The sequence below is a fragment of the Lepeophtheirus salmonis genome, chromosome 1, assembly GCF_016086655.4.
Source record: "Lepeophtheirus salmonis chromosome 1, UVic_Lsal_1.4, whole genome shotgun sequence".
In the NCBI taxonomy this organism is placed as follows: Eukaryota; Metazoa; Arthropoda; class Copepoda; order Siphonostomatoida; family Caligidae; genus Lepeophtheirus; species Lepeophtheirus salmonis.
Genome location: NC_052131.2, coordinates 41,662,420 through 41,689,038, shown reverse-complemented (window position 1 = coordinate 41,689,038; position 26,619 = coordinate 41,662,420). Strand labels below are relative to the sequence as shown.

Below are 26,619 nucleotides of genomic sequence, written 5' to 3'. Positions count from 1 at the left end.
TTTTTTTAGTTGGCAATTTAAACAGTTTTTATTTTATTTTCCAGTTTATACAGTTATCACCAGTGTGTGTGCTCATGGAAGACGGAGAGTAAAAATGAGGATTGGCTCAAGAATTATAAGTGTAAGTCCGTGTTCGGTGAGGAGTAGAATCAATGATAGACATCAGAATGGTCTCAAAAATGGTGGTTTTTTGAAAATTTATTTACGAAAATTGGATTGAATCATTTCAAAATGTGTTTTAATGCCTTCTATCTCTAAAAATGCACCAGAAAAAGTTTTTAGATAGTGTATCTACTAATGTTGAGACTTTGTCCAGCACCGAATATTTTTTTCAGTTTAGTCTTTAGTAATTTTTTATAGACCGATTTTTCGTTCCAGACAGTGGTCTCAGACCGTGGACCTATTTATTTGGTCTCACTTTGTAGACAGGTTTTGAATAGGTCTCACTTTATGGAAAGTTTTTTGGTCTTTATATATAATACAGAAAACCATTTTTTTTTTTCTAGATCAACTGTCATTCATTTTTTTCAAAAAAATTTAAAAGTAAACGATAAGTTCTAGAACATATACTGTATACATATAAGAGACGGTGGGATCAAAATTAATCCGAGCGGTCTCTATTTAAACTTCGTATAACGGTATTGTACTTGAAAAAACATATAATGTCATGTTATAAACAATTTATCTGTAAAATCGGTCTAGACCAATTATTCTGGAACCAAACTAGATCGAATTTTTTCTTTGCACCGATCTAGACCGAATTTTTATGTGAGACCTGTCCAGACCGATCTTTTTTGTTGGACGAAACTAATTATGTCTAACAAAAAATATAAAGGTCTCAGACCAGTTTAGAATTTCAGACCGAAACCCAACACTGGTATCTACCTATTAACAAGCTGAGATATAGGTAATGCTGTATGGTGAGTAATAAAGGGACGGAGCTCCATGAAATGGGATTACTCATCTTGCGTATGAGGCAATAATAACTTGACTAGAAATAAATTGATAAATAATATTAAACACAGAAAGCTATTTAAAGATATCCGACTTTTCTATCAGATAATTAATATTAAACTAAAATGTCTACCTATATACATGTATGTATATAGCTCATATGTAACTTCTCTCTATTAATAAATTTAGATGAAGAAAGTTTATTAATGAATCATGAAGTATGTTATGGAGAAAAAAAGTTGCTAAAACACTTGTAATTAATTCTAGCAATCATTTAAACTGTCTAGACAAATTATTTTTAACAACAAATATATTTTTATGTATGTAGTACTAGCAAAGGGTTACCTGCAGTTATTTGGGCTAAGGAGGGAGCGGGAAATCACATTGACAATGTTCAATATTATTTCTTCTGAATTTTTAGACCCCTTCGGTGCGGGCGAGCATTATAATATATAGCTGGAATCTTAAAAGAAGTAAATGCCCAAACACAATTAGTTATATGCAAAAAGAATTTGGTGAGAATATAAGATAATATAAGACCGTAAAATCCCCCTTCGATCAGCAGCTATTTCTCAATCTAAAGGAAGCGAGCAAGGATTTGTCAAATGTATGTGCAATAAGAAATGCCGAAATAATAGGTGCCTTTGCGTAAAAAGGAAAGTTAAGTGCTATTCAAAATGTAATTCTAGTCTTTCCTCCTACAATAATTAAACTGTATGTGTCAGTTTCTCAGAATGCAACAAGATTTCTTAATCGAAAGATGTATGTTTGTGCATCATCAGAATATCACAATAGTTTTTTGAGAATAATATAGTAACTAGTGTCATTCCAGCTATTCCATTTTCAGTCTCAGTTTTGCTATCATTTTTTTTTTCTTTTTCTGAAAAGAAAATCTATTTTTAAGGTTTATTATTTCAAATGCCTAATTCATCATAAAGTTTTCTAATCTCATTTTGTCAACATTTAAAACTTTACCTAAACAGTTACTAGTCATTATATAAAGTACCTAGGAAAAGTATAAAAAAATTTCATTAATTATATAGTTTCCCTGACACCATCAGCACTATATAAATTACCTAGGTATTCTATAAAAAATTGATTAGTAACAACATGAGAATCATACTCTGGGAGTACTTAAAAAATACGGAGAAGTTGATATGAGTGACTTATGCGATTGATTTGAGGCTATTTTTTGTTTTTTGTTTGTGTGATATAATAAAAGTATTTTGCCGTTCTTAGAAAAGGAAATATATTTTATGTATATGGAATATAAGGACAATTTTTATGTCAAATGGAGTAATGCTATGTTTACTTATACTTCATCAATGCAACTTTACCTTTTTTATAGAAGTAACTATGATTTTTTCCCTGGGTTAACTAGCGTGCAATTACATTTTTTTTCTTTAAAAAATTTAATGATTTTTTTTTTTGGTTAGATCCTCCAATTTTGAAAAAAAAACAATTCATTTAATATTTATGTTAGTATTGCACCCCTCAATAGTCAGAGGTCTAGAGGGCACATTTACAAAATCAACAGTTGTGAAGCAAAATAATTTAGAATGTGGTAAGTATGTAGCATAAAAAAATAAAATTATGTATTCTTCGCAAGGTGGTGTGGTAGTTTATATTTAGTTTGTATTCCTTTTTGATTTATTTTTCATGCGTCCCAATTACAATTTTGAATTTGAATATACAAATCTAAGTAATATTATCATTCAGAGCATTGGATTAATTTACCTCAAGCTGGCGCATCTCTCGATCGTCCTATAAAACTTATACAAAGAATCAACGCTGATACCCAATTTACAGTTTAGTATTTTGACTATTAAACAATTCATTGCAAGCATATTGATCATTAAGGATTTGATTAAGATACAATTTCATTGCAAGCAACTTGATAATCGTGAGTAGGTATGTCCAGCCTGTGGATGGTAGGCCCCATTGTGGCCTACCTAGTTTTTAGATGTCGCCCAATACTCATTCTCACTTCATGTAGTATTTTTTAACAAAATTGTCGTAAATACATCAAAACGCGTTGAACAATCATAATAAAAACATTAAAAAATAATTGACATCCTCTCTTATTTTCTTTTACCCTAATGGGGTTCCCAGTTTGGCCTTAAAAAATAACTTTAATCTTATTTTATATTTCTCTTAAAATTGAAATAAATTTGTATTTAATAGTTTTGTTTTATGAAGTCATATTTCATAAAGTTTAACTTAATAGTTTTGTTTTATGAAGTCATATTTCATAAAGTTTAACTTAATAGTTTCTGCAGCCAATTGAAATTTTCAAGAGGTCATACATCCCATTATATGAAAAGGTTGAACATCTCTGATCTAGTGCGTTTTCATTGAAATTTATGCATATTGTATTCAGACAATCAAACTATTTTGTGAAAAGAAATTGTTAGGAGATATTCCATTTTATTATGCAAAATATACCTCGATCAAGAGATTGTGCAGGTGGACAGCTGGTCCCTAAATGGGATCAAAACATATAGCTAATACAATCCTGAGTATAAAGAACCTCTTTTAATATATTATAATACACCCGGGCACACAGATTACGCAAGTGAACCACTTGTTTAGAAGGTGGATCATTACCCACCGTCACCGATTCCCTGAACATCAAGGAACACTTTTAATATACTATAATACACCATATCCCATGGGTTGAGCAAGTGAATCGCTGGTCGAAGAGCCACCACCACCACTTACATAAGTCACCAAATGAAATTATCACTAATAACTTCTGTTCAAGGAAGAATAGATGCAATGGCTAAAAACCTAAAAAAATAAATTGTACAACATTCTTCCTGCAACATAATTTAGCTAGCAGTTAGATGAGTCAATTTTACTAGGAAATGAATATGTGCTTCTTTTATATGTTTATTTTTGTTAAAGATGAAAAATTGGTTCCAGAAATGGTATTTATAAGAAATCTTATAATAAATAGTAAAGGTGAGTCGATATATATATGTTGTATAAGTTTGTTTGCACGTCTTTCTATTTTGAAATTGGAGACAATGACTTTGGATAGTTCAAATTATATTATTCCAACATTTTAATAATAAGAAAATAACTTTGTAAAGCGAAGAATATATTATTAGATTAGGAGGAGAGGGACCTCGACTTTCTCGAGATATTCGGAGTATGAGCACTTTGGGGGACCATGAAAGAAAATGGAAAGTCTCATTAAGTAAAGCACTAAAACTTTTTCTTGTATCTACCAGGAACCATTATAGTATAATTACAGGATGAATGTAATTGGTATCATGGAGAGGAACTTCTATGTCATCAAATCCCCTGTAACAGAAAATTAATAAAGACTTACATAAATAGAAACTCTGATTATTCTCTTATCCTACGTGGAAACCTATTAAAGCAATAATGATCGATCGATTGAGTCGATGGGGGGGAATTCCCTCTGGATCTACTATTATTCGTTCTGAAGTTAGTTCATTATTAGTAAAAGGTTGATAAAATTGATTTAGACTATCCCTTGTCACTGTCTCCAAATTCGATTTAGAAAGAGAAAGTATGCCGTGCCTACAAACTTTTACAAATTACCCAAGAACTACATTGAGCTAATTCCAAAGCTCGGAATATCATACCAAGATTTTTGGATACAAAAAAAAAACTATCTGATTTTGAAATATACTTTATTGCTTTATCACTATCATATTTGGTAGAATGGGTCTTCAGTGTAATTGCCTTGCTATTTTCAATCCTATGAACAAGCTTAGAATTATCAAACCTGGGGATCTAAGTACACCAAATACACCCATCTTATTATTTTAATTTTGGAAGAAAAGCTTATATGTATTTTGAGTGGCGCTCAATTGAGTGCCACATACTAATGCTTATGTTATTATGCATTTAAGAGTTATATATCTATGGGCATTTGAAATTCATGTGACGAAAATACTTATATTAGTGTAATTTGTTTTACAATAGCCGAAAATAATACCTCTAATATATTGATCATGCATAGCATTATCCCAATCCAATGTATCGTAAATCCTTAATTTACAAATTTTCATCTCATTTTTTGGTTGCAACTTGTGCAACTTGTAAACAATATATATATGCTTAGAAGAGGTACATTCATCGTCAAGCAAATCTATTAATCATGTAATGGTACTGAAAGTACCAGTCTTAACACAAAAATTGGTATCTCACTTCAAGATGTTTTTTAGCCAGAACAAGCTCATGGAGAGTAAATATCTCAGATCTATAATATAAATCTGATTATAGCGTAACAATTGAAAGTTCATTTTGAAAAGTTTCTTTATTTTATTTTATTTTTTTATGTATCCTTATAAAATATAATTAAGTTTATTTTTCTTAATTTCTTTATCAAAGTAATTTTTTTTAAATTGTTACAACTGTTACGGAAACAGTTATTACGTTTTACGGGTTGTATTCTAAAACTATTGACTCGTACAACCTGTAAGTGAATTAAAATAGTTCCAAAATTATGTAGGTATATTGTGTTAAAATTTGAGTCGTATAAATCAAAGCAATACGGAGTAATTGAGGCAATAACTAAAAGTGTTACAACATTCTGGCCTATCCTACACATTTGTGAAAATGAATTAATAGATATGAAAAATTGAAGGCCTGAGATATCAATCAATAGCGCTTAATCTTTCGTAATTAAAACGACTCAGAGACTCTGGTGATTTTTGGGCAATTAAAATCAAAACAAAATTCTACCAATGGATTGGTTTTCAATTTGCCGAACGGATCTGTATGGGTCCATCTGAAATGTTTGAAGCGGTCAAAAGACCGGGTCATCATTGGAGGAAAAAGTGCGCAGTATGGAGCTCTATCATTGAGAATGTCCTCCCTTTACAAGGGTGAAACAAACCACTCTATTATAATCCTTGACTGAACAGTAGGAGTGAGTTCCTTAGTAATGCAGGGCATTACTTCTGCAGGCCAATATATATCAGACGGGAGCCCCGTGTTGAATAACTTCTTTCTATTCCATAGAACATGGCGGATGTTCTCTGGACGAGATTTCAAAAGTAATAATCTCACTCCTCCGATACCAGCGTTCATTACATTAGAAGTCGTTCCTAGCAAAATGATAAGGCAAGAAATACGTGATAACAATGTACTATGCAAAATAAGTTCAAAGCGACGAATCCGAATTAGGGATAATGGTCTTTTTAGTTAGAACCAGCTCAAGATCTTCTCTTCATAATATGATTTATTTATCAGATCTTTGCATTTGCCGTTTTATTTTTTATCATTGTGTCGTTGACCTAATACTAATTATACATGCAGTTGTCGTTTCTTCATTTTATGTTTTTTTTTTTTTTGAATTAGAACATTTTAGTAATGCTGTCATTGTTTTATAAATGTATTGTTTAAATTGAATAAAAATATTTAACCATTAAAAAAAAAAAGAATTAAAGCTCCAAAAAATAACTTTACCTCTTTCTAAGAATTTATACAAAAAGAAAACAATGATGCAAAGTTATACGAACTGTCTAAATTAAAAATAGAACTTCTTTATAAATAATGAAATGCCTCCTTTCATTTGTTTCTTATCTCCTTTTTCAACAGAACCATACGCTATGAAGTGTTTTCCTCGGATGTTGCAAAGTCTTCGGAGAATCTTTTTAAAGATCTGGGACTCCCTTGGCATACCTCAGTAGAAGATTTTATTAAGGAGCATACAAAACTCAACTTTGGTGGTCCTTGGAGTACTTATCGTAATTCCAAGACTGCTCCATTTCATTGGATAAAGGAATTGACAAAGGTTGAAGTCAATCGCATCCAAATCCGTTGTGCCAGAACACTCAAAATGTGGGGATATAGGACTATGAACACGTCGAATCCTTCCAAGGCTCCATTTCATCCTGTGATAGACTCTTGGTCAATGTAAATTGTCAATCTTTATTGGATTTATAGTTGTTGATCTAATATATACGTAAATATTTTTATACCAATTGATCTGAAAATAATAATATATTTTCTTACAAAGATAAATAAAACATGTGTGCAATTCTTATATATATGACTCGATTATACTCATGGTTGACGTATCAAGCAGTTTTTGGAGTCTATCTCTCAGACTCAAGACAGCTTTACAAAGAATGATATGGCATGGAAATGATGACTTTGATTCAACATCAACAGTGGATATCATGAAACAAAATTAATACAAAAGATGCTTTTTAAGGGTTAAGAAAATCCTAGATATTTAGAGATTGAAGCAATATATGGTAATGTAATTACTCTTTATGACCTATACAGTGTACCATACCCCAAACTCCCTGTTAGATAGTAGCAAATATGGGTTTCCTCTTACAAAATTTGCAAGAAATCATGTACATCAAGATATGTCGCAAGTTCGTAAGGGAATTAGAAGTGGCAGAGTCTTGGACTATCATTATAGCGAAATCTTTGAGTAGTGTTGTCAAAGCAAAAATATTTACAACTCCATTCTAGATTTCAATAACTTAATTTTTTTCAACGATTCCTGTAAGGATTGAGGAAAGTTTCTATTAGTATTTTGAATTCTCTTGTTGAGTGTCCTTTGGGTTCCTTTCAACTTGAAGAAGTATCTTTTAATATTGAGGGTGGGGAGGGGGGGGGGGATATCAATACCATTTTGTTTTGCTTGCCGAAAAAAGCAAAGGTCGAAAATCCTCTAAAAATTAAACAATATATTTTGCTGTTTTGAGCGCCAAAACTCTTATTGTCAACCTATTGAAACTGTGAGAGCCAATTCATAGACAAAACTTGAGATTAATCATTTTTGTTGTCAGAAGCTGGATATGCTACATTTTCTTTGAAATTGTCAAGAATGTTTGGTTGGTGATTCCCGGAATTATTCCATTGAAATAGTGAAATACAAACTATCATAAATATAAATTTTTATCAGAACTAGACAAACTCTCAAAATGTTCCTCAAATTAAAAATATTTATATTAAGTCCAATTTCACTTTGATGCGGAGTTGTGGACTCAAGATAACTCAGGATAAAACTTAAACTCTATTTAATATTTGAAGACTTGCATATCGAATTGATTACACAGTTAAAGAATCACACCTCAAACTGGGTTCGAATTTTATTTCTATTTTTTCACCGGATATACATAAGATACTCATGAAAGTGTCTTTTAGTTTCTGAGGACTAAAGTTCGGTATTGATCCAGGAAAGTTAGGAAGTTATGAAAAACTTAACTTGACGCACAATGAAGGTCAAAAATGAGATTGACGATTAATGTAAAGTATTGTTGTGATCATAAAAATAATTAAAACTGTGTAATAAATTTGCTTATTTGGCTTCCGAACTTCAAAATTGGCCTTTAATGCTCATAATAGTAAAACCATTCATTTCAACATAATTAAAAAATATCAATAAATACATTTTTTTATAATTCATTTCAATAAATCTTGAATCTGAAACGAGAAAGAAATTAAATTATATGCTTAATTTCAAACAAAAGAAAAAATTATAAAATGCTATCGCAGTAGCTCATGGACAACGCGCTCGGGAGAAGTTATTCGCTTGAGTTCAATGTGTGTCGGCGCCCAGGCGATTCCTAGAGAAAGAAATATACTTTCTGTATGTGGATATCACTAAAAAAATTCCTAGGTCAGACGGGGTAAATGTAATACTCCGTGCAACTCCATCTGGCCAATTAAAGGAACATTAAAAAAATTAAAAAAAAAAAAAAAATTAGAATCTGTTAAATAATCTAAAGGAGTGTTTTTTTAACTTTTTGTGTAGAGCAATACAATGTGAGAAAATATAAAGATCTCCAAGAACTACTATAAAGACCAAACTGGATATACAATAATGGAGGCTTAATCTAAAGAGTTTGTCAGGAAATAAGTACTAAACATATCAATAGAAAAAAAATAACATCTTCAATTCTGATAGGTTTAATTTTTTTTTACTGCGTTATTTTCCTTTTTTATCTTGCATTATTGTTAGTGATGGGATTTTTGTGGAGAAAGGGTACAGATTTATCCCTTCTGCTCTAAGACATTATGTATGTGTGAATGAGTCAACATATTTTTTATTTCATTAATATTTCCTTTGTTTTGGCACTTTATCTTAACCCTAAGTTATAACAAGTGCGGAAACAAAGACTGACATAATCAATATTTGTCTAATATATTTGGCTACGTGATACATTTTTAGTCTGGTAGGTTTGTCAAGTATACTTTAATATTACTCTGTAGCTAACTACGCAGCCTTCATGAATTCATTCTTTTAACAAAGTTAACAAGATAAATTCTCCAAAGGAAAACAAAAATTACATCTGTTATGAGGGAACATGAGAAAAAATTATAAAGTGACGTGATCTGTGGTAGCATTAAAGTAACATCTTATGTAGGGGGAAATATTAATAAGGGAGGGAATCTTCTCAAGCAAACGGGTGATGAAAAATGTACCATGCCTATGACTTCCGCCCTAAGATAATTTAGTCAAATATCAAAATGTTTTGTCAAAGAGGCAAAATTTGTTGTAAATACAGTTTTTAATTCAAAAATATATTAATTTAATATTTTTCTTTAATGAAAGAAAGAAACGTAATGAAAATTTGTCTTCTGTAAAAAAAATTGTGATTGTCTTCAAATCCTAATGTGAGTAAAAAACTTTTAAAGGTACTAAAAATATATGTGAACAAAATTCATAATCTAAAATTGAGGAGAGGCGATTCTTGAGTCAAAAGCATCATTGATTCCGTCTAATGCTTTGTGGGAGTCTTCTTAATTATCTCAAACATCTTGGCGACCGTGTCATTTTCCTCTCCGATGAAGGATTCACGGATTGTATAGTGGCTTCACAAATAAATACTCTATAATTAATAATCCCAATATAAGGTAGTTATTTGTACAAAAAAAAACATATAAGACATTTTAAGAATTGGAGTCGTTTCTTGATAGCTTGCTTTAAAATAAGTAGCTACAGTTGATCCCAAAAGTATTCGAACCCTTTCAATATATGTTATATCTATGTATATCGGAAATCTTAAATAATCATTTTTATTTTCAATACTATTTTTGATAATAATTACTATTTATTGATTAAAAATATCAGCTTTTTATATATAATATTATGTTATGCCTCTAAAACAACTTTTGTTTGTTTCATAGTATTCATACACCCCCAAAAAGGTTAAACTAACAACCACATTTTCTGTTTTTTTATCATGGTCAAGTTTGGAAATATTAAGAGATTCTATAAAGTACTCGAGAGATCAAAAATTTCCTTGAACTATCTTTTGAAGTATAAAAGTGTGATGAGCGAATTTCTTGCTTCAGTCTTATTCAACACTCAACATGATCAAGACGAAAGAGTACAGTGAGAAGGACATCCACCAGTTTGTAGTTAATTACCATAATCAAGGTGGCAGCCTTGATGGAAAGACATTTCTATCAAGCGTATTCAATATTTGAAGAAAGCCAGAAGCCACGTCACAAAGTATTAAGTCATTTTGCTCTTTGGATACGAATACTTCTGATACGGCAAAAATGATATTTTGTTAATTTAGTCCAAAAAATTACTAAATTATTATAATTTTTTTAGTTAAGGGTAGCTTTTGTTTGACTAGGGATTTTCTAAATGATTTTTTAGATCCAATATGAACATCAATTTATATTTTCTTGTCATGTTTGTAAGGGTACGTATAGCTTTGGGCTCAATTCTATATTTGAAAGGTTGGGAACCACTGATCTAGAAAACTACAACATATTTCTGCAATTTACCAATAATGAATATAATTTATAGTCTTTAACAAGCGTGGTAATCGAAAAATATGAAGATACATTATTATGCATTAATTGAAATACTATCAAGTGCAAGGATGAACCTCACAAAGTACATTTTGTGCGAGAAAAAAAAGGTTAACTACCATGACAACCATTTCACCAACATAGCCCTTTCTGATGGTGATATCAAGCAACCTTGGACCGGTCCACACTTTTTTGTTCAGGTGTTCATTCTCAATATTTTTTAAAACGTAATGACGAACACGTAATCATTTTTTTTCTAAATATAGTCGGTTATGATATAAAAATGTTCATTATTTTTTCTACAACGATATGTCAATTTTGTAGCGAGAAAGGTGAAATCACTGAATCATTTGACGTTTGCAATTTTTTCTTAATAGAGGTTGCGTAGAGCCAAAAAAACGGAGAAAAAAGCTTTTTTGAAAAATCTGAAGATGACAGAATTGCGAAGAAGCGGTCAATGACCCGTTACACGTTGTCCAATGCTGTAAAAAGCTAGTGGCAAGTCTCTCCAACACATTGAACGACCCTTGCTTACTCAAAAATAACAACAATTGCGATTTGATCGGTGCAAAAAACTTTATAACAAAATGATCTGAGGTATTACGGAAACTAAATTTTGTTCTTTTTGGACGGGAAGACATTTACAGTGGATCCTCTGTACAATAGGAAAATGATCGGGTTGTATCTTTTGGAGAAGTCAACTGCAACCTAGGTTCGCAAGATTACAAAGCAATTAAAGAAAGCCGATTATTTCTTTCAACAGAAAGAGTACTGGCTTTTAGTCATCAACCAAAACTCTGGATTAAAACCTGATGATACAACTAACTTGCAACACTGTTGTCATTGTCAGAAGATAAATAATATTTGCTGTTTTTTTTCACCTTTTTGGTTTTGTTGGAGATTGTGCTCCAGAGACACAAATCCCCTTCTTTCTCATCCTCTTCTGTATTAGATGTTTCTGAACTTTTCCCTTCATCTTAAATTTTTGTGATTGTATCCGAAATTAAATCTGAAGAATTAAACTATTTTTTCTTGAATCTTGTATCTAATAATATATATAAAAAAAATTTATTAAATATAACCTTGACTGATTCTAAGATTTCTAAAAGCAAGTGATAGAAATTGTAATACATGACTTTACCAATTCTTTTATGAAATTAACAAATGTAGGTCTTTCCACTGTTCTAAATGGCAGTAAATCTTCGATTAACATTTCCATAAGCAATTTTCTACATTTAATCTGTCTAAATGAGTCTGCTGATTAAGGACTTAAAGTAACATCGTTCAGAAGTTGGTTTTTATTTTCGGATATTAGTTTGTTGATCCCAAATACCTCTATATGTATAGTAGATGTAGAACTCTTTTCACTGTAGCTGGTACTGCAGTGTATACAGACTTTTCTACTGCCTATTTATTTTAAATTGTCTCAAACTCACAATCTTTTAGGTTTTGTAGCCTCTTTCGAATGTATCAGCTTACATTTCTAGAGTTAGAACATGATGGAATGGCTGATAAAGTATCGTCAACCTAATAAGTTAATTATTATAAAATACATTATCCTTCAAATTTATAATCTATTTACAATAAATAATTAATAATACAACTTTGGAGACCATTAATTACACTGTTTGATTGAAAGGAACGTCTTTGTACTACCTTGTCTCTATATATATTGGTCTTAATGATAAATTCTAGCCTAGTGCAGAACTTTGCACAGCAGTTTTATACAAAGCTCGGCTCTAGGTTGGCTCAAACAGTGATGATGGCGGCTTTAATTTGGTTCTTTGTTGTGTATGGACTCCTGAAAGCTTCCAGTTGAGGGTTCCAAAAATACCAAGGTTCAGGAGGTAACAGTTGGGGTTGAGAGGAGGCCAAGAGTTTTTGTCAAAAAATCGTAGAGTCTCAGGACGGAGAAAAACTGGTTAGAGGCGTGACAACTAGCACCATCCTGCTGCCACCAACAGAAATTTCCATAGGTGTGGCAAGCATTCTGTCCTTCAGATCCAACGACAGCAAGCACCTGGAGATTGGCAGAGTTGTGCCTTCTACTGACAAAATTATCATCCTGGAAACCCCTGGACTCAGATAGTTACTAACAACCTGAGTTATTAGCAACCATTTTCCCAAGACTGATGGGATCTTGTCAAAAACAAGATAAATAACATTACTTGGTTTCTTCTTCAGCTTGTTGAGGAGGACTTTGTACCGAGATACACGCTTTACTTGATCCAAAGGGTTCAAACCCTTGTAGCAATTAAGGTTTAAATATTGCTTCAAAAAGTTGTACAAGGCAGTCTGGCTGCTGTCAAATTCATGAGAAAAGCCATTTACGGTCTCCTAGTCTCTTCTACCTTCAATGGTGCCTTTAAATGCTTCAAACAATTCTTTTGGTCTCTTTGGCCTTGATTTGGACCCTGTGAAAGTTTTTGGTGTACCATTTGCAAACACCCGGTACAAAATAAAGCAGTTACAGCCCAGTAATATAGAGATCTGTGATTGTGATTATCCTTACACGGATAGCTCCAGAATTGCAACTCTACGTTGCTCCGTGTTTTAGTTATGAGGTTCTTATTTTTCAATTGACTTTCCTTATATTTTGTCCACAGTTTCTTAAGAGAATTTTTTGCAATAACTTATTTCTTATAAACATCGAAATATAACACGCCATATAAAAAAGTATTGCATTTGGTGGTTCGATGAAGAGGAGTGAGGGTGGATTTGTAATAGTGTAAGGGCAGACAAAATGTGGATCTTCTTCTCTTCATGTTTTTATTTTTTTCTCTTCCCTTATTTTTTAATGATAAGTAATAATTGATGGGTGTGATTAATTAATAATAAGATAATAATAACTGATGAAACTTTTTAGATTATACTTTAATATTTTCTATATGTGTAGCGAATGAATAATATTATTATAAAATAAAAAAAAGTAATTATTACTTATATAACAATGTGTTAAAGAGGATTGATTATGACGTCACTTATTGATAAATTTGATAATTTCATTTGTAAAAGACTGTTGCATGGGATGATTTTTGTGTTCAATAAGGATATTAACTTAAGATTTAGGACTGGACAAGATGTCAAAATTTTAGGACCATTTCATTTTTATCCTTGTGTGATTTTTCCGAGGATAGTATTTTACGCCGTTTTTTAACCCTATTTCATTGACTGTTAATTAATGTTTATTTTCTCATTACTATGAAAAGAATTATTGATTAGTTTTTAACATATACTAATCATTTAGTCATTATATCATGAGCGGGCAACAAGCAAAAAGACAACGCTGAACTTGATGTGATGAAGATTACGGACATTGTTAAGTGTTCTAGGAGCCTGGTTTTTAAGTTGGCCATGATGAAAAAAAAATGAGGAAGACCTCTCTAGGATGTCAGGAAGTGGAGAGCATAGTTTAAAGAGGGAAAGGAAGTTCTTGTTAAGTTTGGAGAAGAAATAACTTGGGATTTATTTTCTTCCAAAAGGATCCCACTCCACCTTCTGAGAGAGGGTATGATAAGAAGGTTCAATAGGTGCAAAAAAAAAAAAAAAAAATTCACATAGATCAAGAAAAATGGGTAATACTGAAAATTTTGGAAGGAAAAAAAGTTTTTGCAGTTGATCAATTCCCCAACCACTGGAACGACTGCTGGCAATATACCGCATTTAAACCATTTTATTACGAAGTGTCTTCATGTATGAATTAGTGTTGCGGTTGAACTGGGGTACTAAGGCATGTATCAAGGATGTCTCTACTAAATAGATGAATGACTTTAAAACACGTAACTCAGAGTATAAAGAGTAAAAGAGTTCTTCTTTTACCAAATTTAAAATGTGAAATAAGTTATTATAAACTTTTTTTTTCAATAACAAAGATAAATTTATTTAATAGGAACTATTAAAATAAGAGATACTTCAAGTAGACAAAAGTAAGATAAAGTAATAAGTAATAAAAATCATATCAAACTGCATACTATATATAAGTCAGTTTATGTTGAAATAAATTACAGCTACGCAATCTTTCGTTCCTTGATTTCAATTGCTGTTTTCTTAATCGATACCATCTTTCGGCTCTCTTATGGTATTCCATAGGTGAGTTCAACAACCATGTTATTGGCCATAATATTAAAAAGGATTTGCAAAATGTTGCCAAGAATGATTGACCATTTGTCACCCTGTTCACACTCTTCAGAGCTCTCCTACATTTCTTCACAAATAGTAACAACAAAGGAAGTTTTTGGATTTGGTTTCTGATTAGGCAGTCCTTTTCCTCTTGTATGCTGGTAATGCAAGTAGATAGAGAATGAGCATTGAAAGTGAGGAACAGCATGTCTAATAGAGTTGACAACCCACCTCTGCTCTGTATGTCAATGAACTTACTCATGTCAACTTGTTCTTCTTCCGAGACTGCCGCAAGCCTAATCCTAGTGTCAAATGGAGAGTCACCAAAAGACAGAAATGATCTGCGTGATGCACATTTCAGTTTCTTATTCAGAGAAAAGACAATGCATTCCGCAACAAAATACAGGCATTGCTTTCACATGTAGTGATCATTGTCTCTAAATCCGAAGTCTGCCAATCAGTGAGGATGATTTCACCCTTTTCAATGTCAACATCTACCAACACCTCTTTAATTTCTGAGAGATATATGTCGTTAAATATCACAAGGGATCTTATTTTCTGCTTCCAGGATTACAGGGATTTTTGGATGTATTGGCGATGGTTTTTAGCAATCCCAGACTACCCCCGGGCCAATCTGAGGGCGGAGGGGTTTCAACCGTATTTTAAGAGGCACTAAACTATTTATCCCCCCCCCCCCTAACCAATATTGTCGATCCATTTCTAAGAAGATTGGATGAATTTAAAAAATTCCAAGGAAATTGTTTTGCAATTATATTAATTACACATGAAGGTACTCCCTTGGGGGATGGAACAAACAAATATATTTATATAATTGTCATAAATAATATTAACCGAATTTATAATGTGTTATTATTCATCATGAAGTTTGAAAAAAATAGGAGTAATTTTCTCCCGGGTAATTTTCCTAACTTGCAATTTTCTCCAGGGTAATCTTCCACGGGCAATATTCCCCAGGGCAGTTTTCCTAGAACCGAAAAATTTGTATAGCCCTAAAACTATGTTGAATGAGTCTATATAAAAAGTTGTATTAATTACTTTTTCTTCAAATTTCAGGAACATTAGTTTGTGTTAATCTTTTCTTTGATACCTTCCCATCATATATTGCTCATAAACATAGAATCACTGAAATAAAATTGATGAAGCTGATAAATTTTGATAACCCATAGCAAGAGATGGTTTTTTGGTAAGAGTGCAAGGAAATTAATATCAGCTACCTTTTTTATTATTTTGAAAGGAAGAAAATGAATTACTCCTGTAAAAAGGAGATTCCCCTACATTTATAATAGCATTAGTGTAGGGAAAATAGTATAATTATAATTAAGCTCATATATATTTATCTTATTAAGAAATTTTAAATCAATTTACACCAGAGATAGGTGATAATTCTTCTTTTAGGGGGAGATGTCAACACACCACAATTGATTCAATAATGAACAAAAAAGAAGAAAAAGCACACGCATCAACCGTTTTACCTTTTCCAATCGTTATACTTTACGATATTCTTTACATACATCCCCTCTTTTACCATAAGTCTCTCTCCCATCTTTTCCTCGCACTCTAAAAATATCTTACCTCTAATTATGTATATCCTAACCTTTAAATGTAATAAACATGACTAATTTTGATTATGATGATATATTGTGGATTCATTCAAGTGTTTAAGTCTAAATTTTATAATTTTTGAAATTGAGGAGATATGAACTTACAACTGGTTACACCCATTTGATCATACATCACCCTAGTTTATTATACAGCAATTCTTAGTACTCTTAGCACTTCTAGTGATCTAAAAGTATTTCAGTAGCCAAGAGAATTTGGACTAAAAATCATTAAATTCTCATGGGTTTGCCACTCGGTTTATCAGATTTAGTCTTACCCAAATATATTTGTGTCTTGTTTCCTTCAAGTGATTAATTTTGAGGGGATTATAAATGTATTACTGTAATAGAGGATAATTTTTTTTACAACAAAAAAAAAACATTAAAGAAGGGGTAATATTATAATTAGGGATATGAATATAAGCTATACAGGTGTGTGTGTCTGGATGTATATCATCAAGAAAATATTTTTTAGAGTAAGAGACGAAGCATTTTTGACTTAAGAAAAAAATAACTTCATAGTTTCAATAAATACACCAATTCATTGTTACAAACCCCCACAAAGGGTTTGGAAAACGGGATCCCAAGAGAGAAATCATATTATTTAGAAACGAAATATAAGTTTAGATTCATGAAATCACATAGTATATAAAAATACCTAGCTGACCTATATATATATATTTTTTCGTTAACTAGTATAGGAGATTTATTTCGCATTATCAGTTATTTTAATAAATGGTAAAAGTATATCCCTGTACGTTGTACAAATACAATACTCTTAATGACCTTAGAGATAATAAAAGAATAAATAACATGCTAGGTTATTTTATTCGTATACTTGCTAAATTTTAGACTGATTTGTTCAACCATTTTGGATATGATAACACTAATTCATAAAACATTCTAAGTACACTATCATTAATGGTTGGACCAAGCTTAGACCTTGAGTCGAAACATTGATCCAGGCTAGTGGAGAACATATATAATAACTATAGTTTAAAATATATCACTTTAATTTTGATATGCCTGTTAAATAATAAGTTATAAGCCTATAAATAATAGGTTTTATGTTTAGTTTGAGTACGCACTCTGTACATATATTTAAGGTACAATTTTACGAATTTTAATAAAATATTTAGAGGGATTAGTTAACTAACAACACTAAATTAAAAAAATGTTCCTGTTAAAAAAAAAATTCACAAAACTTAATCCAAGTATATTTTAAAAGTGCAAATACAATAAGTTTCCCTTTGTTTTCATTTTGAGTCAGCTGTTGGGATGGAGAAGCTTAGAAGAAAAACGATCACCGAAGTATTCCACACGGCCCACGAAATAAAAGCTTAATCAATGTCATTTTTTCATTTTATCATTATCACTAATAGTGCATTGATTGTTTGTTAGAGAGAGCCATTTCATTTTTTTTGGAATTTCTTAAATCAATATCCGACCTGACAAAAAAAAAAAAAAAAAAAAATAGTAAGTTATGAAGGACATAATTTTTCGTGGATTATAGTCCAATTAGATGAAACTTAGACCTAATCCACACAACAACGTTTTGAAAAACGTGTTAGATTTCACTTTTTCGGATTTAAAAAGTTTTGCTTCCTCGACAGGAAGAAATGTACTTCATTTGAGCCTGTTCTGAACTTATACAAGTTATTTTACACGTAAACAGTGTTCGCCTCTGGACACCGTTTTCAAAAATATCGTTTTAGGTTAAAGGGACAAATATTTTATATTTTCCTCAGAAAACGTTTCCTTGTGAACAGGAAGACTTGTATTATGAAACTAGCGGTAGAATCTGGCATTGCCCGTTGTGATTAGGTGTAGACGATAATATGAATTTTGTTTTCATAATATTTTAGATAACGCCCCAACAAATCATTAGTGTTACTCTCCGCTTTTCATGTGCACGTAACTACTCAATACTTTTAATATCTCATATATGTTCTCTCCTCAATAATGACAGAATAACAATGAGAGCCGGAGAAAAGAAATTTATGTGTGAAACTGATCTGTCAGGGAGTACTTTAGTATATAGAGTACTCACTAACAAAAAAGTGCTGCTTTTATATACGCTCAATGCTAAATGCATGTGAGATTTTATTAAAATGACTTTGTTGAGACAGACAGACCGATAAAGTTTGCTTTATAGATATGGATAAATAACTGTCGGATTTCCAGTCGCATAAGTATTCAACCCCAAGAAATACCAGCAAAATGCAATCCCAGGATGGAAACCCTAGTCTACGTATACACTTTTTAAATGTAGCTAAATGTTGCATAATTAATTAAATCAACATATAACACATAACCACTTTATGTATACATCATTTTTAATTTATTCTGTTCCTTTATTTCACAGGTTGTGTGTTTATTAATATTTTTTGTTTATGCGTAATTACTTTGACATTCAGAATAAATTCCTAGGATTAATGCTTAATGACAATTTATTTCCCTCAATATATTTTTATATAATGAAATAGGCAATTAGTAATCTCTAGGTCTCAGAGCAATTAGTAGTGATGTAAATGAGAATTCAGATAGAATTGAAAAATTCATTGCTATTGATTGCTCTTCCGAAATTAGCGAAGGGATTCCACCGACAGAGAGCATATGTATTTGGATTTAGAGATTTTAAAACAGACAACAGTCGCCTTGTTAGCAAAATAGATCCATCCAAACTCAAGAATGCGGCTATTAATAATCTGGCAGCTGAAAGGTATGTAAGTTCAATTCAATATGAGTTATCCATTCGCAGGGCTTGTAATTTGATTTCTGCGAGTAACAACCTCGTGTATGCAAAGTAAATTGACCTTATAGAATTCAAACCAGTTGATAAAATGAATAAACTCCGTAGTCTTGTATGTCAAGATAGCGTTAAAGAGGCACAAAATAAGGATTTGGATTGAAAACGAAATGCAGACTTACACTTATTTGAGTCTAAAAGTGATCCCTTCACAAAACCAGATGAAGTAGATGAATTTACCAATTCTAACATATCAGAAAAACTTAAATTGAACGGCTCAATATACAAATTCGATAAAATAAGGCTACCAGTCTGTCTATGCCAAGAACATCATCTTTATTCAAATTAAAAGAAAATTACAGAATTTTATCAGTTGATGGATATGCAAATAACTTAAAAACATATCTATCAAACATATGCTATAAAGCTAATTTAACATAGTATTATTTTGATGTAGTTATAGATAATTTATCTTAATAAACTTTATATAACATAATTAATATTATTTTAGTATTGATATTTAAATTGTATAATTATTTTTAATAAGTTTTACAAAACAACATAACCACTTAAGAATATAAAATTGAGAAAACATGACCTTTTTGTGACCTTAAAAATATATCTCCTCAATTTATAGTTTTGTAAACCTATCGCTTTTATTGTAAAATTTAATTATTGTCTTAAACATATGCAAATTTCTCCCTTTTTCTTTGGAAAAAGGTAAAAATAAGGGTTTTTAAAGGTTAAAAAAGTAATTCTTTGGAGTAGTAGGGGGGTGGCCGGTTTGATTTTTTTTTTTGGCCAAAATGATCATTAGAAATACATTTATAGGAAAAGTTGGGCTAAAAGTGGGCATCATCATTTTGATAAAGTAACACCCTCCTACTTAAAGATGAATCAAGCCTAAGAGTGTTTCTATGCAAAATTGAGGTTCTTCTACCTAATGAGTAAGTATTCAGAACTAGCTTTCCCCATCTGAAGGTTTTACAATTCTCCTCTTTTTTGGGGTTGAAGATGGTCGTCTCAGGAGAGGGAGACCGCTATAGAAAGAAACGAGACACAAGTCCTTCCAAATTAGAAAATCTGAAGAAATTTTAATCATCCCTGTAGCTGATTCTCCAAGAAAAAAGTCAAGGTTTGGAATACAATTATTATTCCAAAGGTTATACATCTGCTGAAATTCGTTCCATATAATGAAGTCGCCTGTCCAAAAATAAATTGTATTCGTGATGACTTCTTCTGGAGTAAAATAAGACATTACATATCAAAATCCCAAATTCTGACTTCAATTCACGATTGGGGTTTGGAATGTCCTAAAAATCTTTAAATTATCTGTCCTTTTTAAGGGTGTAGGAAAGATAGGACTTTTAAACTTTAAGGATATAAAAATTACTTCTGGGACCCTACACTCTGGATATTATTGCTCTATCTACTTTGTGCAACAACAGTTAGGAGAGCTGTTTCTAGAAAAGTTCTTGAGAATAGCCCGAGATATTGAATAAAAAGACTTGTAGATCAGTAAGGTATCACCCCAACCACCCTTTTTTAAATAATAATATTCTGCAAATTCCCTTCACAAACTCAAAACAAAAGTGGGTTCTCTATTAATAGCTACAGCCTCCTTATTTACAAATAATAATACATCGAACCTGCTTGAGAAATAATGCAACTATCGTAAATTCGAACTTGAGTCCTCTCACCATCTATTCTAGAGTTGGCCTACAGTAATCCCCCTCTCTAAGGCAGCAGTAGGATTAGTGTTCAGCACTTTTGGAGTGATGTTCTCGGAGAGCGACTGGTTCATAATGATGGGCCCGGTAGCGGATGAAAATATTAAGTTGGATTGCATTTTTTCCATTAGCAGTTCTTAATTTCAAGGTACGGACTTTCCCATCATGACCTATAATTTTCTCAGTGACTCGAGCCATGGGCCAGTCCTTTTGAAGTATGCTGTCCACCGAAATGAGGACAACATCGTTAACATCAATTTCATTTGTGCGATTTTTCCAACAGTTTTTCCCATATTCTGAACTTGAAGATGTTGGACTCATGGAATGGCGAAGACTTCACTCCATTTATAACGGACGTCATAATGAGGATCCACATGAGGATTGTTGTACCTCCAAAGATATTGTTGAAAACGATAATCATTCAGAATAATCTTTGTACGACAAAATATTTTCTCTATATCAACCATAATCACAATTTTATTTAATCAAAAGCGAAGTAAAATTTGTCCAATATGGAGTTGAAGTCACGAGCCATTTAAAAGACAGCCATTCAACAAATTCCGCAACTATCTGGAAAAATAGTATTAAAAACAGGACGAACTTTCGAAGTTCTTTTGTCCTCACGGATCACAGGATGATGAGGGGAATAATACTGAGAACCATAACAAAATTCTTGAAGTTCTTTGTGAGTGACCTTCCGGGCGGGCAAATCCCAACTCTTTGTATGATCTTATGGCCCTATCATATTCCTCCTTGGGTTGAGGTGTTCTCGCAAGTCTAAGTTCAAGAGAAATCCATTTTGATTTAATACACTCATAATCTGATTTTAATGTCGGAACATTATTTTTAAGAGGCAACGCAACCTCATATCTACCACTTTATAATTATATTGAATTTTTTAAGAACACTACGTCTTGCTCTTTAAGGGATCGTTGAGAATCTAAAATGGCAATCAATTCCATAGACCAAAATTTATCAACTGAATGATTTAACTCAGCTTCATCTCTAAGCTTTAGATTTAAATTTAGAAGGGATTTTATATGAGTTAGGTACGAATAGAACATAACCCAAAAATTGTCTCTAAAGCCGCAAGCAAAACAAAACTATCAGGATGTTTTATAACCTTCCCAGTAATAACGCGAAGATAATTATCTATATCAATTAGAATGCCAACCTCCAAATGGGAATTGTCTTCCTCAAAGGGACTATCCATTTTTTTTAAATGCAAGTATTTGCTTCAATTAATTAACAAAGTTTCGAGGTCCGAACAAATTCTATCATCACTAACAAGGGCATTTGTAGAATAAACATCAAGCGAACCCGGACCAGACAGTCCGAATGAAGCAATCGAAATTTTAAGATTTGACTCTCGATTACCGAAACCACAGACAGTAGTTTAAAAAGGCTTGCGACTATGGAAGTGCATCTCATTAATCACACACTTTGACATGCAGGTTCCTGTGACATTGTGTGGAAAACAACCCGTACAGGTATACGATGGTCTTTAGAATCAATCAGACCATGTAATGCGGAATGCATAATCTTAGTGACATGGGGTATATTGTAGTCGAAAGAATGTGAGTCGAATTGTAAAATAACAATAGTATATGGACCTGATTGTTCACTTTGTAATTTATTATCTGTGTTAGAATTCTCAAAATGCAATAACGAATGATGAGTTTTTAAACAACCATTCACTTCACATTTCCCAAAGTACTTTATTTTAGGATGATGTTCATCCAGATATCTAATACACAAATTAAGTTTCTTAGCCAAATTCCAACGGGAGGAAGATGGCTCCTGAGCAAAGCGAAAACATTTTATTAAGGAATAATTTGAAATTATACAAATTGGAAAATAGGTTGAAAGGAAGTAACATAAGTATTGAATTTTTTTTTCTGTCATCCTTTAATGACGGATGAGAAGCTTCTCGACCAGATATCTCCCTTGAGAACCAAAGTTTGTATTTTTCGACTGAAGGGAACTTCTCTTTGTCTTCAATGAGTTTTCTCTCCCGGGACTGCTTAAGCTCAGAGAGAAGCTTTGATTCTAAAAGACGTCGAAAGGGTCTTTAGCTTCCTTCACAAAACTTTTCAAAGTATAAAGAATACCAGATGTTAAATCTAAATATTCCTTCATTTGTTTAGTATCAACAGAACTCATCGGTTTTAATTTCATGAAACCTTTTATTATATTTCGAACCATATTTCTTGGCTGTCCTAAGCAATTTTTAACATACTTAGTGGCATCTTCATAATATTAAGTTAAGTTTCCTACCCGAAAATGAAAGCTTTTGCAGTTGTCTCGGAGAATATTTGACAAGCTAGCCTAACCCTTTGGCGACAATCCCTTTGCACTCAATATGATTTTCAGTCAATTTCCAAGCAACTTTAAATACACCACAATCAATATGCATGAGTTCTTCAAAATGTTTTTTTCCGAACCTCATTGATTTCCCGTTATAATTGGGAATGATATATCCTTTGTCAAGAAGGTGGTTTCGGGCTCGTTTAATCAAATGTGGGACATCAGGAAATCCAAAAATTGTCCTACTTGGATCATGAGGGATTGGAAAAGTAAACTGACTAGGTTTGATGAGCCCAAACTGACTGAGGAATGTCTTATTTCCGAGATCGAAGATGACGGCAAAGATCTTGATGCCACATACTTCAATTTCATTGATAATCTCGAATAGTCTCTCTTTTGTCATTGGAGCTTGAAATGAACAGGGTGTTTCCATGACTTAAAAAGACCTCGAACCATTGCAGCTTGGGACTTTCTTGGAGTCACCAAATATGGTTTTAGTTTAAATTTCAAACCGATTCTTTATATCAACCTCGTCAACAGAGCGAGCTCCAAAGCAGTCTTCTTCATTTTCAAAATTAAGGGACATTTCCTGAAGAATTTGTAAGCAGTCATTCTGAATCCCAGGGAGAACATTAAAACCTTCGGTCCACCTATCAACAGTTTGGCGACTTTGCATCTGGGCCGTTTGAGTTCTTCTCAAGTATTCAAAAGTCTTACAGTTCATCGTCTTCAGAACTAAAACTTTTGTAACATTATCTCTATCATAATGAAAGCGTCGTTCCTTTAGGATTCTTTTGACTTGAGCTGGAGTTTGACTCAGTTTATGAATATATTGGAGGGGATTTTTTTGTATTTTTTAGACTGCAAACGATGAACCTCTTGCTTCTGATTTGAAGTCTCCACTTTTGACAATTTTAGCTCTTCCTGCAGTGTGCGAATTTTTTTCTTTCAGGGCTAGTGTTTCTTTTTTCTCGGAGAACATGTAACATTCAACACCAACATTAGAGACTTGAACTAGAGGGATCATTTCACTCGAATCTAGATGCTCTGTTGCCAATAAAGGTTCAATAGTTCGATGGATCCCCCTTTTCCAAGATATCTTTGCTCGCTCAGAAGGTATAGTTACGCATGAAATCCTGGAAATGTATAAATTTGCTGATGGAACAGATTTTTTCTTAACCAACTTTCTAGTCGAAGTAACTCATTACGGAGATCTTTTTCATAACAGTCTTGGTTGAAATGATTGCTCCAGATGCCAGATTTTTGGATCAAACTTTTGCAAGACTTTACCCAATTTCGGAGCAATGTAGGATCCTTTGGGAAATTGTAATAGGATATATCAGCTGGCGATGGACAAGAGGCCACGGCACAGGTAGTACAAATATGATATCGTTTCTTTGACTGTAGTGGCTTTGATGTTTGTTGAAATTCGATTTCCTGGAAACAATAATAAAAATAACTTGCAGTAATATATATCCTTTATCAAGTCTTATGACTAAATCTAAACCCGGATGCCCACTTGTCCAATCAATAATATTTGAAAACCCATTTTTTTGGCATTAATTAACCTACTGAATTAAGACATTGTTTGCTCGTTGAAAATTGAGTTTGACACGAGAAGGATATTGTAGGAGCAGATGGCGGCACAGATGAGGATCTCGATGCAGACAAGTCTGTATAAGCAGTAGAGAGATTAATGGAGGTAACAAAAGTTGATACAGAAACCAGTGGGGATTCGGGTGCTGATGAATACATTGATGACTTTTCCATGCTAGAGACGCTATTTGAGTTCTGATTTTGTTCAGTGAAAGGAGTCTATAAATCATCAACTCACGCTGTTATATTACTGTTTTAATTTCTAAGTGAATACAACATTTATGGCGTCACTCAGCTCAGCCAATCAGAAAGGCAGACGCTCAGCGACATATCTATATTATTTACTACCTTGGAATGAACTAAGGTATCGAAATCCTCCCACCATACTGAAAATTCTGCGAGTTCGATGTAATCGATGACGGTAAAGATGAGTCCTTAAGGTTTCCTTTCATTGATGACATTTTATCAAGGACATTGGAGAAGAGTGTAAACAATGGATCCTCAGAAATAGTATTATTTTCATAACCCGTTTTAGAGAGTTGATTCTTTTTGCAAATCTAACGAAGTTCCAAAAATTTATAATCTTTCATGTTTTCCCGGGATGACATGATGCAAATTCAAAATTAATATAAACAAACAATGACAAAATAAATAACGATGACGACACAATTTGGTGATAACGAAGGTTGACGTCAGACGAACGATGATCATGTAATCGAAATAGTAAGCGAAAATTTAATGACGAATAATATTCTGAATGTTACGGCTGTTGCACAAAATCCACATTTTCTGGAGAAATAGCATAAACTAAACCCCTTATCTCGACGAAGAGGAATGATATGAAACGAAGGATTTTGGTTCATTTATTACTTTATTTTTTAGAATATATAGCGGACATTACTTAGTAAAGAACGAACAAAAACTGATCATGAGAAAAAGGAAATAAACTATACATAAAAGAAGGAATGCCAAAGGGGGTCAGATGAAGTTACTGACTGACCAGCAGCAACATCTTCCTTAGAAAAAACATTTGAAAATTACATAACGTGATTACCTTTCTTTGAGGCACTTTGCTTGTCTTCTTTTATTGTCTTATTTTATAATATGTATTTTACACACTTTGTTAAATCAAAAGTTCTACATGTTGTTACTTTCTTATAAAATACAAACACTTTTAACTGAAAAAAACCAAAAAAAAAACCAATTTCAAATGGAGTTAAAATAAATTCAGTTTTTATAATTAATAATAATTAAATATTTCATAACCATTGTTTGTTTTTAATTACAAACCTGTATAAGGGGAAATATTTAGAAAGAAGACAAATAATAATAACGAATTACACTCCTAGGAACTATTAAATATTTATGATGATGTCATTTATAAACTATGAACACGATAAATCATATTTGTTTCCAATTCATCACTAGTCATCTCCACTACCGACTCCCTGATCTTCCCTGTACTACATTAGGTAGTGTAGGGATGAATTATTCAAGGGAAATATAGATTCATATCTAATTATAGTAGTTCTTGATGAAGATCTGTAATGAGCTTCTTTTTTTTTTTTTTTTTTGTTAAAATCCAGTTTTTTGAGTTTTTCTAAGCTCTTTCTTAGTTTGAGACAACTTTCAAGTAAGTAAATATTATTAATCTACACTAAAATAAAATTATTATTTGCAAAATTGTATGATAATTTAAAATATAGGCTTATACATTGTATTGGTCATGGGACGACTAAAAAAAAAAATCCCGATTCCAGTGCTGATTGTTATA

The 26,619-nt window shown here is 32.1% G+C and overlaps 1 protein-coding gene and 1 long non-coding RNA gene across 6 annotated transcripts in view; one reads left to right on the top strand and one right to left on the bottom strand.

Annotated features, from left to right (window-relative positions):
- LOC121129082 (carbohydrate sulfotransferase 4) overlaps positions 1-26,619 on the top strand; it is a 151,531-nt gene that overhangs the window by 25,135 nt on the left and 99,777 nt on the right. Inside the window, exon 7 of one of the 3 annotated variants that reach the window (XM_040724757.2) lies at positions 6,535-6,982. The exons of the other annotated variants lie outside the window; for them this stretch is intronic. Within the exon in view, the coding sequence (XP_040580691.1) occupies positions 6,535-6,856 (322 nt within the window). The 3' untranslated portion in view covers positions 6,857-6,982. Of the gene's footprint in view, positions 1-6,534; positions 6,983-26,619 lie in introns of those variants that run through there. 3 annotated transcript variants of the gene reach the window in all.
- LOC121129072 (uncharacterized) lies at positions 17,544-26,039 on the bottom strand. Of its 3 annotated transcripts, none has more exons than XR_005868342.2 (3): positions 21,567-26,039; positions 20,862-21,512; positions 17,544-17,911 (listed from the first exon to the last, which is right to left on the bottom strand). It is a non-coding gene; the product is annotated as an uncharacterized lncRNA (long non-coding RNA). The 3 variants fall into 3 exon arrangements; XR_011783419.1 differs by lacking the exon at positions 17,544-17,911 and having other exon boundaries at positions 19,867-21,512; positions 21,567-24,686; positions 24,822-25,891; XR_011783421.1 differs by lacking the exon at positions 17,544-17,911 and having other exon boundaries at positions 19,867-21,512; positions 21,567-24,686; positions 25,194-25,891.